Source organism: Anguilla rostrata, chromosome 1 (assembly GCF_018555375.3).
Source record: "Anguilla rostrata isolate EN2019 chromosome 1, ASM1855537v3, whole genome shotgun sequence".
Lineage (NCBI taxonomy): Eukaryota > Metazoa > Chordata > Actinopteri > Anguilliformes > Anguillidae > Anguilla > Anguilla rostrata.
The window spans coordinates 50,676,389-50,692,283 of record NC_057933.1 but is presented as its reverse complement, the minus strand read 5'-3'; the positions used below and the strand labels follow the sequence as shown (position 1 = coordinate 50,692,283).

Below are 15,895 nucleotides of genomic sequence, written 5' to 3'. Positions count from 1 at the left end.
GATTGAGAGCACTGTGGTCCCTTGAGCATGCTGACGGATGCAGACCCAGGGAACGCTATGAAGCCCCTCGGGCCTAACGCCTGGACTGCTTTTAGCACCTTATTCCCCCCCGGGGTCCACTGCCATGCCCCTGCCTGTGACCCTGTGTGACCTCTGCATCGATTCTGTTTCCTCCCACCAGCTCTTGTGATTAATGTCCCTGACTAAGCATGGAGGGGACTGGGGGACAGGGAATCAGATGTGGGGGGGGGGGGGGCTGCATCACGGCCTCACCACATCAGTTCCCCCACTTGGAAAATTTGTGCCAAACGTAGACTTTCTGTGATGAAAGAACATTCCAGAATTTACTGAGGTAAAAGCACTGTGTCAGTTTGTGTCTGTGACGAGACAGGAGACTGCACAGAAGCCTCCTCACCCCTGCGGATTCAGCACCAGAGCGCACTGGAGGTGCTGGCGAGGCGTAATTGCAGCCCCTCAGTGCAGACAGATAATCTAATCTCCCAGCCGGTGAGCACTTTGATCTCCAGAGCTGCACTGCGCTCCCAGAGTTCAGGGACTATTGTTAGTGCGGAGCTACTGACGTGTCAGCTACTGCCCTGTGTGTCTCTCCGCAAAGACTCCCCCATCTGCACAAAGACGAGGTCACAAAGACTGAGCAAACTGCAGAAGGGCATGTGAATTTCATCCACCGTATCATCACCATTCACCCTTGATATTAAATTAGTCTGGGAATATAGCGGACATGCTGCCAACTTTTATTTATATATTTATTTATTTATTTATTTTTGAGGCGATCAAAAGCCTAGCTTGCAAAGAGGAAATACTATGAGTACTGGCAATTCAAAAAATGCGGACTTTTCTCATGGGGATGTTTGTGGAACATCTGATGTGACAAATTGCACGACTTTGAACTTTGGAGAAGAGTGGAGCGGTCACAGACCCTGGATCATAGGCTGCCGAAATGTGAGTGAACCCATGGTAATGGACATCTTCTAGGATCAGGATACTCCTGAACTTCAATAACTTCCTGTTCTGCTCTCACCAGAGGGGATGGACTCTCTGGAACACCTTTGACCAGCTTGCAGTGTGTTCCTTTAAATAGCACAGCTGCTACTGACAGTGCCACTAACATTACCAGACCCAGCCCTCGTGGGGAAATGGCATTTTAAAATGAAAGTCCATCCTTTACGGTTATTAATGATTGATTTTGTTGACAGTCAGTTTGGTTTTAGGCACTGTTCTCGCATAAATCCAAATTTTTAGAACTGTTTGACATCTTTAAAAAAACATGACAGAGGTAGTGCGCCCTAATATTTAAATATTAATACATGGCACTTGTTTATTGCCTCCTAGGGGCATTCTGTGTGTGAGTTTGTGGAAGTATTTTGGTGTATGTATAAGGAGGGGCAATGACTGGGCTGACTTTTTTTAGGAGAGATCTGAATGTGTAGGATGATGCCATTATGTTTTCACATTAAAATGAATACTTTTAATAATGAATTCCACTCTCCAGTGATGACATCTTCAGTAAAAAAAAACACAAGCTGCCTCAATAAGCAATCTATTTTGTAAAGAAATATTGAGTCTCCAATGCAACTTGCACAGAATTTCACATAATTAGTTTGTTATCATGCACAAAAGAAAGTAACAGTGAAAATAATTTTAACATAGATTCTGTGTCACATATCTCACTGACCTGCAATTAATAAGGAACCTTTATGAAAGTTCAATTAAATATCACAACCAATTAGCTGAATGCTGTGGCATTGATACTTATAAATAAGCTTCTTCAAATGTTTTACACACCGTATTTCTATGTATGTTTTCACAGAAAGTAATCAAGCCTGCATTTTTTATTGTTGGGGTTTGTTATTTACATGGAGGGGAGTGCTCTACTAGCTGAATAAGAGAGTTTAGGTTAGTGTGTCCACATCCGCCTCATCAATTGACACTTGTGAAGGAGCCCGCGATGGGCTTGATCGCATTCTCAGATTGGTAGAGCCGTACAATTTGGCAGACTGTTTAGAATATGCAAAAGCCTTTCTCCTGTACATTTCGCCCTTCCACATTGATATCATCAGCAGCGTGGAGAGCACCACCCCGCCCAAAGTAAGTAGGCATAGCCCTGCTATCACACACCTGTCCAAGTGTGCCCCAATTCTGGCGCTCTCATTCTCCAGCCGCTCCATTTCCCTCGCGGACACGCTCTCCGGGTTCACTTTAACGTCGCGAGGGACAGCATAGGAGACAGCCACAAGCGAGATTCCGGTTACCAGAAACGTGACCGCGCTGATGAACCCGTAGTCCACTGATTTACCCGAGGCGTCCGAGGCGAGCTCGTCGTCGGACATCATTGAGAGTTCCTGGAAACCTTCCGGACGAATCTCGCTAGAGGAGCTGTGGCATGAGATTCCCTGGGGACTCTTCCCGGACAGCTGCGGACTGGCCCTCTGCAGGTTGACATTTTCGTCTACGTACGTGAAAGATGTCTCTAATTCTTCGTCGCAGCACACTTTGACCTCTTTCTCCGGGGCCGGTTGGTTGTGCGTGCTGTACAACCCCCCGTTCGGAGGAGCCGTCCTTGGTGCTGAATTACATTGTCCTTCGCAAGCAGATGCCCTCTGAGCCGAATTGAACTGGTGCTCTCTGGAAATTGTCTTTCCGACTGAACTACTTGAGTTATGAATATGCAGCGGATTTAAATCGCTGGTCTCAAAATCGGATTGTCTGCCTTCTTTATCTATGTAAAGGAGCTCCAGAGAAGCCATTAGATTAGGCTATTTCCGTTCTTTCCTTTTGCAATTTCCACGTTGCGTCTCACGACATTTCGTGAATACCTATCAACACATCAAACAGACATCAGTTGTCATACATTTTTAAATTCAGATAAACAGACGTGATACATGCGAGGCGGATAACCTATCGTCTGTTTAGTTTATTCATGTCAGACTCAGGCACTACAGATCAAATACAATAACGCATTATAAATACAATGAATTAAGTTAATCATTCTGTTAGGGGAGATCCCTTTCCCCCCTCCGTGAAATGCGATTAAAGTGACTGATTAGCCTGCTGCCTGTTCGATTCGGGAAGCAATCCGCATAAACCCAAAGATTATTCCTAAATCTCTTTTAAAACGCAACGTCTTAATCGGAGTCAAACAAAGTCTATTCCGCTCAGAGTATGCCAAAGAAACAGTTATACCCATAGGCTATAGCTACAATGGTTAGGAGGACTTAGTTGCGTTTGATACGAAAAATTCCTCGCCCAAGGGAGGAAATGACTAATAAAGAAAAAAAGTATCACTCCTCTGTCAATTCAAAAAAACTGCTTCAAAAGAACGCTTTCTTAAAACTCAGTTTCAGAGGGCAAAGGACACACAAAATAAACGGACCTTTCGTTAGCATAGTTTGTATAAGCATACATCCAACTGATTACAATGTTTCATAGTTATCTTACCGTGTTCTTGGATTCGCATTGACAAAAATAAAATCACATTAATTGAATTAGGCTACGTTTCGTTCCATAAACCTAAAAACTATTCGTTTCGTAGACTTCGACATACGGACTCGTTTAAATACCTTTTCTCTAGCTCCACGCGTTAGCATTCCCGTCTGCTGTTCCTTGGGTAATTGAATGGAAAGGTTTTGCAAGTCCCTCCCACGCAAGGCTTTGGCTGCCTCGCTATGGTGCTGAAATGAGTTCCCGGTACCCTTGAGCCGTTTCAGACCACTGTGGCGATGTCTCGAAAAAACAGAAATGAAAGGGGGAAGAAAATGAATCGCAGGATTATGGGAATCGTAGTCGATTGTATAGCAAACGCTACCACTTTCAATAATAATACAAAAAATACAAGATGAATGTGCGATGGTTACATAAATATCGATACCTACTGTAGGCTGTAGCCTATAGTAATCGTGCTTAATCGGGATTTGTATTATGCTGTTGAACGTAGCATTAATTTAACGGTGATTGTATTTTCAAAATACGGCGAAATAGTTAAAACGCGATCATAATTTGTCTGTATGAATCTCGAGTTAACACAACATAACAAATAACATGCAGGTCACATATCACAAAAACACCAAATACAGTAAACCACAGCATGCCTGTTTCCCTTCTATAATGAACAGATCATCACACTTCACGTCATATCTTGAAAAGCGATTTCTCCTCGGATGGTTAAAAAAAAAAAAAAAACATCGCAATGTAGCCTACTCTATATGTGATCTGTTCTCTAGAGTCTTGCACAACACAGTGAACATCAGAAGGTAATGAAACAGAACAGTCAACGACTCAGTGGGAGATGGTTTCTCATTTAAGTCATTTTTCATTAACAGTGTACATATTCCAGATATAAGTTATTCATGTAGCTTTTCTAAACATAAAACAGTAGACTACGTATCTATTGTAAAATTAAATGCATTTACTATTTAATTTGAAAGAAAACGTTTGTTGTGTAAATTGAGTGATTCTGTGCGTGTGTGTACGTGCGTGTGTGCGCGCGCATGTATACTTCTTTGATCAGTGATGTCTAGTGTAAGCTGACAAAACACCCAACCTAACCACCATGGACCTGCTAGAATGTCTGAGGATCTGAGGAAAGTACAAAATATGATTTAGCCAATCCAAGTGCAATACCCAAGTTTCATTCTTACAGTTTCCCAAGGAACATATATGCCACTGTGGATAAATCAACAATAGGTCGAAATAAAAATGAAAACATATCTGAGACATGCTGTATCAACTGTCTTCTGCGGCAGGTGACTACTTGTCAAAAGCAACTCAGCTAGCAAGTCAGTGTGTTTTGAACAGTCGCACTAATTTCAAATGTCAAATTGTACTCCAAAACACTGTGAAAATCACATTTGGCACATAATCATGCTCAGTAAAAAAACACATTACCATTACTTTGTTGCATATCTTGTGAGAACATAACCATATTGTTTCATAGACTTGCCATATGTCTTGCATGAATGTCAATTTGTAAACCCTTACAAACCCAGAGAAAAGCCCAGAGAGAAAAGCCCATCTCATGTGATTTAACCCAACCATAAGAATCCCTCCTCTGCTCCTCCACCTGCCCCACCCCCACTGTTCTGAATGTGCATCCTGCATGCATACAGACAATCGAACATTCGTACAGGTAGCCACGGGTCATCGTTACAGCACACCTCAGCGGCTCCTGGCCCGCTAGTCTATGGCTTTGGTGTCTGCTAATGCCTTTGCAGCCTTTGAGGAGCTGCTTGCTCATGTCATATTCACTGATCAAGGCCGTCAGGTCTTCTTTCCAGGGAAAAATCTAATAAACAAGAAAATAAATGAGAGACATGCTTTAAAATAATAAAGAAGCTGTGTTGTGCCGATGGTTGTTTCCAGAATTTCTGCTATGGGAGAGTAAAAAGCAAGGAGTGATATATTAGGGATCTTTATTTAAAGCAAAAGAAGACAAGGAAGCCTGCTGTACTGCAAGTACAAGCCCCTCGGTGGTTAGCCGGTCTTGAAAGCACAGGCTATGAGGAAGCGAACAAATTGCTTGTGAATACGACCACAGTATTTCCATTTCCCACATAGTATTCACATTGATTCAGCACTCAATATTTTATTGTTCCCTGTAAGTCCCGTACCAATTATCTTCCATGGTTCATTCTTTGCTATGACATACCCCACTGACTTCAGACTACAGAATGGGCTTTAATGTGTCTCTCGATAAGGAATCTATGCTTCCATGTCCCTAACGAGTTCTGCTGTGTTTTTGCTTTTGTAAATGCAGTGACACAGTGTAGTGAGCATCACAGTCATATTCTCCTACAATGAGCAGTCTAACTTCAAAGCAGCCTTCCCCGAGTTGACAGTGGGTGCAGTCAGACATTTCATGGCATATACTTGTGTGGTGTTTGCTTCATTAAATCCAGTTCTAAATTTTAAACCAGTATTTAAACAGAAGAATTAGACTCACAGCATTTCATGCCAGATGAAAGTTGTGTGTGCTGTCTTTCAAACATACAGTGCAATGTTTGATCTGAGGCATGTGGCTATGAAAATCAGATTTGGGCACATATGCAGTCAGGGGTCCTGGGGGATGTGTGTGTGTGTGGGGAGGGGGGGTGATGCTGTGTATGTAGCCACAGTGTATAAATCCTGGAATAAAAGCAAAGAATGCGTACTTTACACTTGGACAACATATTCATTGTTTGATTACAAATCTAAGACTGCAGAGTACAGTGCCAAATCAAGCAAAGATATGTCTTTGTTCCCAAAATTATGGAGCTCATTGTATGTATGCCAATATTATTCCAACCCCCAATAATTTATAAATGTACTACTACAGAGTTTTCCAATCAAAATACCTCAATAAACATTTATATATAGAAATTGAAAAAACATTTTAGTCCCAGGAAATTGCTTAAAATGTACTTGTGATCCATAGAACTCATGCACAAAATTTGCATTGATATCATCCTAAATTTCATCATATGACCAGTTAAAAAATTGTGCACATGCACAATTAATAAAATTTGAGTATGAATGAAAATGTTTTGTAAATGACATACGCACATTTAATCTATAAATCAAACATCCCTAAAAGTGTATGCTTGTGAATGGGCTTTATGATGCCACCTGGTGAATGCCTTATATCCTTATAGGGAGGCATTGTTCATCTTATTTCATAATATAAATCACCTGGAAATGACAGCAAAATGCTGCTCAATATTGCAGTTGTTATTTTAGTATAACATATGGAAACATAATGGCAGAAAAGCAAGTAAAAAATAATTATCTGAATGCTAGAAGACATGCAGGCAAGAGCACAAATATTTTTTGGTCCCATCAGCAGTACTGTGTCCAGAAAAACTAAATATGTTTCTTGGCAAGCTGTGACAAGATGGCTCTAGGTAAATGGTATTAACTCATGAGACATCCATCCTCATGTGCAAGGAAATCTGCCCTGTCCCTAAAAGCACACTCACATATTGCTCCGTGTATCGTTCCATTCACGAGATTGTGTCAGCGCAGCATGGTCCTTTGAATGTGAATAGCTCACACGTGGATTTTTATTGTCCTGTCTATAATGAGTTATAATATTTCACAACTGTGAAGCATATCATTTCTTCTAGTTGCAAGTGCTATCACATGTCATTGATTTCAAACAGGTTTCTTGGGGTTATTTTGTTGTCCAGTGTAGCTATCCACACTTTGTGTCTCTTCTGTTCATTTAAAACAATGTTTTAATGTCTTGGCTCAATTATTAATGTGAATGGTAGCTTTTGTTTCAGGGTCTGCCTTTCAGTCATCCAGCCATTATCACTTATTCCTGGTCAGGGTCGCAGGAGGCGCTGTAGCCTATTCCAACTTGCATTGGGCAAGAGACAGGAACACACCCTGGACAGTTCGCCAGTCCATCACAAGGCACACACACCATTCACTCAAACACTTATACCTAGGGGCAATTTAGACTCAACAATTAACCAATCCCGCATGTCTTTGGACTGTGGGAGGAAACCGGAGAACCTGGAGGAAACCCACGCAGACATTCGAACCGGCAACAGTGCTACGCACTGCGCCACCGTGCCGCCCTGCCTTTCAATCATTTCAATGTTAATACAACCCACATTAATGGCATGTAGGTATTAATGCCTTTTGTATTTTGTCTATATTATTTCCATACTGGTGTTGCTTTTAAACAGTCATTCATACACAATTTCTGCTCTTTAAATATCAAGCCTGTTAAGAGACTGGGATGTAAAAACATGCCCTGTAGCTGTAATACAGTTGAACCACCACAAAGAATAGTTGTGCACTAATCTGGAGCTTGCATAGAGGTGCATCTATTTTCATGACAATTTCAAGGTTCACTATATACATCCCAACATTGACGTGGATTACAGTTGTGTTATGCATGAGACCCAGGCTGTTTTATATCCACACAGATATAACACCTGATCATAAAAGCTCTGTGTTTGGGGATAAACCTACCCCTATTGCAGGGAGAAGCCCTATCGATATCCCTGTCAATGATTTAATAAGACAAATCACAAATGCTGCAGAAAAGGAATGTAAGCAGCACTATCCACTGCAACACATCCCTGAGTTGCACATTGGCCATAAAGGTCTCCAGTGAACCAGTCTCCTGTTACAATTTATAGTACACATATTTGGATTGATCAGCATATGTGACAGATACTCTTTTTGCTTTAAAATACTTCACTTGGACATCCTTGTAACAAAAGAACAACTCACTACAAAGGTGAGTTTTCTGGACAGTTGTATTGACCAGTTTTAGTTATCAAACTGTGTGTGCCATACTTGGTAAATCAAATCTCTGGTAGAATCAAACAATGCCTCCCAGATTTCCATATTTGTCTTCTATAGTAAGAACCTAGCTAGTCACTAAACTGACTGTAAACACTGACAAACTTTCAGGAAGTTAGCCACAGGAGGAAGTGCTAACTGGGTACTCTAACTGGCACTTAATGAAGGTACTTCAGAAATCCAAAAGCAGCTGTCCATTTTTCTAATTGATTTGACCAACTGAGCCATCTGATACTGCAACTGTGTAACATGGGACTAAGTGACAACAAGCCCACTGTATAAAAAAAAACACAATCTTGTTCACCTAATACGTGCGTTCAGTTACATATATACTTATCCATATAATGACATTCTTTGAAATAAAACATATTGTATACATCAAATATGGCCTTCATAAAACAAACATCTTTTGATGCAACAGCTCACTGTACTTGAAAGTGAGTCTCAGAAGGATGCAGACATTTGCCTTTGAAACAGCAGCGTGTTTCCAAGCTCATAAACCTGTCCTCCTGCGTCGATTCGGCACGCACAGTACCAACACAAACATATGCAATCCCGCCCATGGCTGTGGAGCAAATTTGTTTTAGATCTAAAATACATTTGATCAAGCGCCACTGAGACACCTCAATATATTTGAGAGCAGTGACATTCCTGCTCTTTGGATTATTAATAAGAAGATGCATGACAAAATATGCCAAAACCAAGAACAATTTTAATAGTGTGCATACAGCCTGCAGTCTTGCCTTTGAAATGCCTCTGTAAATCTCTCTCAAAGAGGGAGAGGTGAATGACGCATTAAATATTCAGGACTCCAGCCCTGAAGGTTTATTGAAACTTGGTCTCTAATTGTACTACTCTCTCACCCTGGCACCATAAACTACTGAATAGGTGCATGTGGAGTTGCATGTATCAGGCTTTTAAGCTGCTTCTGGAAATTAATCAAGAATCTTTCCCTTTCAAAAGGAAAACAACCTCAAGGACCAGGGCACAAGCATCAGGAAGAAGCAGAGTACGTTCAGTTCATTTTTAAATATCATATTTCTTCTCATGAATATAAGAAATCTGGACATATTTTGTATTATGGTTTTGTATGACTGATTTGGAGTGTATCTTAGCTGCCTTTCCCCCTATATTGCATTTTGTTGTTCCAGTATGTAAGAGTGTACAAATAATAAATAAATAATACTTACCCCCTCCCCCACTATTTTATTGGAATGTATTCATTTTTTTGGATTGTTTTTTACTTTTTTAAAAAGACATTTCATGTTAGAGCCTCAGTGAGGGCATTAGCTGAAAATAGCAGAGTCTACAGGGGCAGAACCCAGTCAGCCTCATCACTCCAGGAGGAGGGTGGGGTTTAAATCTTTCATGGTTCCTCTGGTTACCACTGCTTCATGTTCCCCCAGTGATGAGAATCCCACAGGAAACAAGCTGTCATGTTTTGAGGTGAGAAGTTGCAGACATACCATGCTGCTCATGTGAATTTCCCCTCTTCTGAAATGACAGCTGTCAAGTGAGCAGTATGCCTACTGTCTGATTAGAGCTAGTTCTCCTGTGCTACTGTGTGGCCTGTAGCGTGGGAAGTAGGCGTCATCTAAACGCAAGTGTATCTGAGGAGCGCACACACCTCTTCCGCAGTGCGCTCATGTCGATGCTTGTGCAAAACAGCAATAATTTCAGGGTCACAATTAGCGATTACAAATGTGGAGGGAAAAGGAAAAAATTGTTTTGAAAAAGGAAGGTACTGTATCTGATATTTTACTGGAGGACACTAGGAATACAACCAGTTCCACCAAATAACAATTGAACACCCTGCACTGCCTTACTGCATAAATGAACAAACTACCATTCAGCTTATACACATATCAGGTGAGCACAGCGAAACAGTTCACCTTTTTTTCTTAACTGTACATTCAGCATAAAAACTGCTAGTATCACACGTTCAGTAAATGTATTAGGTCTGCTGTCCAATTGGGAACTGGTCACACTTTTATTGAAGCTCTGAAGGGGTGATGTTATCTTCTTTTTTCTTTCCACTACAAACACACACATGCACACACGCACACGTGTGCATGCACATGAAAAAAAGGCACACGTTTTTTGCTTTTTGATGTCTATCACCATCACTACGATTTTTCCAACACAGAAATCTTAAATTTATGATTGCAATCTAATGTGAAGTTCCAAAAATATTTCACTTTAAACTAAATTTTCTAAATATGATTATTTTTTAAATTATAATTGGGCACACTGTTGGCTCAGCTGTGTTGGCTGTGACTGCGGTCACTGCGACCACAGGCCGGGCCTCACAGTCCAAACATCAGAAGGCAGGGCTATGTCATCACCCAGCCATGACCAGGACTTCACTGCCATAGGGTTTGAATTTGATTTTATTTGGCCAGGGGAAGGAGGATTTTGAGTCTGCCAGTCTTGTGTTACCACTGCAGTAGCTCCTGCCAACAAGGCACCACATACTCGTAGACTACCAGTCATTTGCTACAGAAAAGCCTGCCCTCCCATTGTCTCTAATTGTACTATAGTTCTTTGTGGCCTGTGGGATAGAAAACACTCATTGTTTTGCAAACAAGTGCATCAGCGGAGCTCATATACTTCAGATGCTGCCCTCCCTTGAGCATGGATGGCTGGCACAGATGCAAATTTGCAAAGCACAGTTTATGGTTCTAATTTGGTGAAAATAATAAGGAATACATTTTCAGGGCACATCCTCTTAATGCAGTGATGCACCACACGTTCCAGATCACTCGAATGCCAATGATTCCCGCTAGACAATACATAATTGGCCATAGCATTACAACATTCTGAAAAATAAATGTACAGTGGAGGTACATTATTGTTCTTTGGGGAACAAATTTGCCAACTCAGATACAGTTCTACTCTTATACAGTTCTATTTCTATTCTATAATAAGTACCTTTTACAAGCAAAAAAAAGGCACAAATGAATTATGTATTGCTGGCTAGGGGTACAATTTAATGTGCCTATAGCGTACTCCCCCAGTGACAAGCATTTGTACCTTTATAGGTACTTTTTCATACCTTCTTTTCAGAGAGTGTAAAGAACACAGTGACTTAAGTCTATTGGAAGGGCATCACATGCTCTCCCCTCAATGGTGAGTACTTGTCAAATCAGACATCTGTGATCTGCCTGTGACAGCTGCATCAGATGCACTGTCCTCCAATGCATCAACTGCAGCAGCTCAGGAGAAGACACAGCAGCTGACTGCACACTTTTCATAGGAACCCTGTGCTGGCACATATCCTCCTGTATGCACTAAGAATATTTTAAAGAAGGAGTCTACTTGTACCTTGCAATAGAACAAATTGGAGGAAAATGGAGAGGGAGGGTGAACAAAAATCTGCATTATAACAGTATCATAATTACTACAAAGTTGAAGAAACTCTACTATTCCTTCTCTCTGCATTATGTTTTCATCAAATCAATTGATCTGTGAAAGAGGAATTAAGGCCACTGAGCCCTGTTTTTTTGTTTTTTTTCCTAGCCAAAGTGGAGGCTAAACTTTAATTTTCAGTGGCATTGTTCTCACCCCTGATATTCATTATTTGAACAGTGCCTCACGTGCAAAGGGTAACATCTGGATAATATGCATACCAGAGTTTACTGTACTGCTTACTGGTGCGGGGGAGGGGGTCAGTGTGCAGTGCCAGGCATTGGTGCGTGTGTTGTGCAACCACTGCATTTCCATTGCCAGCCTTTTCCCATTGTAACAGAGGCAGGTCTGCTGCAGGTTCCATTGCGCTCCCCCAACTGCGCCCCGAGTGGGATGACTGGCTCATAGAGATGAAGTGCCAGTTCCTCTCTCTTAGAGGAATATACTCCGCTCACTTAGGAGGGCGATGCCATGAAACTCAAAAAAGCTCAGCCACAGCTGCATTTTCCAAGAAAATTTGACTTAGTTGTTGTTTCAGGATACTACATTAGAACCTGTCAGAATTAAATGAATGCTAATTGAAAATGTGCAATTTGGCACAATGTTGTCGATGCACCACTTTGCTTATTTGGTGATTTTCTCCCTTGTTCTGAAAATGCTTGCTGTTTCAGATAATAGTGTTCTCAAGGTCGTTCTGATCCATATATCTTGCATAGCAAAGACATTACATTACATTTATTTGGCAGACACTTTCATCGACGTACAATAAGGTCATTGGAACAACTACAAAACACAGGTTCAATAAAGTACAATGCTCATTATGTAATAGGTATCTATAGCTGTGGACATCACTACACTACATTTTAGATGACACCTATAAAATGGGATGTCACTGTATGATTAGCTCTAAAGATGGAGTTATTTAGTGCATTTTAAATATAACAACATTGATCACCCTATTGTTAAGAATGTGTAAACTATACAAGGTGTAGTTTATGTGAAGGTCTGAAATATGTAATGTCTGAAATAAAAATATAGGCCTGTGCACAATATTTTTAAAGGGAGAATTTTTTCAGTTTCACTGAGGACTCTTCCTGAGTCTCCTTCATGGACTACAGACATCCGTGTACTCTAGTTTAGCTCCATGTCATGGCTATAATGTGCATTGGGGTTTACCTTCATCAAGGGAGGCAAACAGATGGAATTTCATTCAACACACAGGTGGCTGTGAAAGCAGTAATCTAATTCAGTAATATTTATTTCTATCAGCTATAATGGAGAAACTATAAACTTTTATGGGCATGGTTTAATAGTTATCTTTTAGAGACTGTTGTATTGTGCAAGAGAGGAAATCTATGAAATAATCTGTTTATGGCTAGTTATAATTTACTTTACTCATTAAACACTCAAGCCACTACTCCATGGGGGATCAGTCAATTGAATTGATCAGAAGCTTGGATAAAGAACATGTAAATCTCAGTTAATGCCATAGTAATTTTATTTGAAGTACTGAATGTTAACAGACATGCCAGTTAATCTGTAACATTATAGTTCTATTCTGCCTGTTCAAGCCCAGAAAAACATTTTAGGAGAAAAATGCAAAAAGCTACATAACAGTTACAAAATACATATTTGTCTTTTTTTGTAATTTACTGAAGTATTTAATGTTGATACATGCAAGAACGCATTTTGTATGTGTCATTTGCTGAAAAAATAGCAAGAGCCTATACCTGCTAACATGAATATTAGGTGACATATTGAGTTTTCCAATGGTACTGTTCTTCTATACATGATGAAGGTCATGAATAATACTGCAGTTGAAACAGTAATGATTACTTTTTTTTACTATTTTTTTTCTGGTAGAACAATTACATTCAATTTGCTTTAAATTTAATAATTTGCTTGAAATAATATTCAGTGAAATATACATTTATATACATAGTTACATACATTTGTGAACAACTCTGCATATAAATTCATTAATTTCCCTGAGTATTATATTGATGTCCTTTACATCTATTTTTAATTAATGTCACAATTTTAATCAACTATACAAGATTCATTTATTAAATTAACTTATTTTTGGCCAATCCGTGCCCACCCAGGCATAACTAATCTAATCATTCCAGCACTCTATTTACACTGCTGTGCTGGTCTGCTTTGAATATCAATGCAACCGCATGGCCAATTTGGGATACCTTTGTCCTAGAATTGTTGAACTTGAATAATTGCAGGCCACTTAACATTATGTTCAGTTGCTAGATACTACTAATAGACTATAAATGGAACAAAACACGGACATATTTCTCTTATCGTAAAAAAAACACTGAATATGGGTAGCCTGCAGGTCAGACAACTTCTGGTAAAAACATATTTCCAATACCAGCTCTAGCTGTCATTTTTAAGGGTTTGATTTACGTCAGTCACATTTGACATTTAAAAATACCTTCAGTCCACTACTAAATGGATACCGCAAACCCAGATATTAATGCCAAACCTCAGATATGTGTTACAATAATGGCTCTGCTTCCGTCTCCTCCAACTGACACAGAACACAGGAAAGAGCCTTTTTCGCCTACAATCTTCAGGTTCCTTCAGGTCCACCACTGGCAGTTTGACATTTATGTCAGTGAGTTCATAAAAGGCAGACTTGGCCACTGGAGCGAAATCTCCCCTTAGCAACCCCCCACCGCTGTTGCAGCGGCAGTGCTCTGGGGTTCAGTTCATTAGAGGACATAACACTGACTAAAGATGTACAACCGACCTATTTCTGTAAATAAATATAACAGTGGTTATTATATGAAAAAAATCAATAGATATTCGCTATAAATAAGTTTTAATTCACATGAATAAACGGCCCCTTCCATGCAATTGAATGATGTACATGAATTAATGAATTAAAATGTCCTCATCCAGCATATTTTTATGTCTGTACTTGAGTCCATGGGCTATATTTTAACGATCTAAGCGCACGGTCTAAAGTGCATGGTGCAAGTGCATTTAGGGTGTGTCCAAATCAACTTTTGCTACTTTAACGGCGGATAATCAGGGCGCAAAGTAAGGCGCATGGTCCAAAGGGGTTGTACTTAGTCTCTTAATTAATCATAGGTGTGTTTTGGGCGTAACATAAAATAAACCAATCAGAGTGTCATCTCCCATTCCCTTTAAAAACCAGGTGCACTTGCACCTTGGCAGATTGCTATTATACTGGCGGATTTGCCAAGTAGTAGGAAAGAATGTTTCTCTGCAGAGGAAACGGATCTGCTCGTGCACGTAAAATACTGCGCCATTGGCTTAAGACCAGGTTTTTGTCGGTCAATCGCGCAATCGCTTTCCGCTGCCTCAAGATAGCAATGCACCAACAATGCGCCTGACGTCGTCCACGCCTCATTTTAAGACCAACATGCCCATTGGCGCTCAGAAGGGCGCAAGTACATTTGCTATTTAAACAAAGTGGGCGCTGGATGGGAAAATGACAACAGCGTCGGTCTGAAACTAGCAAAGACACTTGCGTTGCACTTGGCGCCGCTTTGCGCCGGGTGTAAGATAGAGCCCCATATATTATAACGCATATTAAGAAGATGAAATGCAAGATCATTTCACAAATGTGTTAATGGAGGACAATATTGTGCATTAGAGCGTTAGAACTGATCAAAGAAAGAATTTGTCATAGAACACTCAGTCAATTTTCAATTCAGAGCACAATGGAAACATTCCCCTTTATAGTCACATTCATTTTGAATTGGCAGGCTCTGACATATCCATACTTTCTGTCTTTCTGTCTGTGAGGTTTATATACAGTATATAAGGAATACACCAGCACAAGCTATGCAGCTTTCATGAGGTATACTCACGCCAGGGATGATAAAGCAGCACAGTCTCAGTCTTTGCCGTTCCGCAGGAGCGTGTGTATACCATCAGAACCACATGGCATGGAATGGTCTCTTCTGCTCATAGCCATGGCACTTACCTCAACAAAAAAAGTAAAATATAAATCAACAAAAAACAATATGAAAATGGTCATATTCTTGGCATGTGTACATCCACCAATAAATGTAGTTCCTTTTTTGCCAAATTCCCATGATGCAGAAGGAGATTTAAATGTGTTGTAGATGGCTGCATAAGACCAGATCCTCATGGTGATCTTGCAGCAAACAAAATATGTTGTCATTGT

The 15,895-nt window shown here is 40.3% G+C and overlaps 1 protein-coding gene across 2 annotated transcripts; it reads right to left on the bottom strand.

Annotated features, from left to right (window-relative positions):
* Positions 1–1,548: 1,548 nt before the first annotated feature.
* Positions 1,549–4,132, bottom strand: LOC135257853 (transmembrane protein 74). 2 transcript variants are annotated; one of them, XM_064341042.1, is made up of 2 exons: positions 3,460–4,132; positions 1,549–2,837 (listed from the first exon to the last, which is right to left on the bottom strand). In XM_064341042.1, exon 2 carries the CDS (start codon positions 2,766–2,768, stop codon positions 1,914–1,916), a length of 855 nt encoding a protein of 284 aa, XP_064197112.1. In that variant the 5' UTR covers positions 2,769–2,837; positions 3,460–4,132; the 3' UTR covers positions 1,549–1,913. The 2 variants fall into 2 exon arrangements, with proteins under 2 accessions (XP_064197112.1, XP_064197102.1); XM_064341032.1 differs by having other exon boundaries at positions 3,582–4,132.
* Positions 4,133–15,895: the final 11,763 nt, after the last annotated feature.

Excerpts from the sequence above, each read along its gene's own strand:
- LOC135257853 (XM_064341042.1), bottom strand. The coding sequence starts at position 2,768 with ATGGCTTCTCTGGAGCTCCTTTACATAGATAAAGAAGGCAGACAATCC.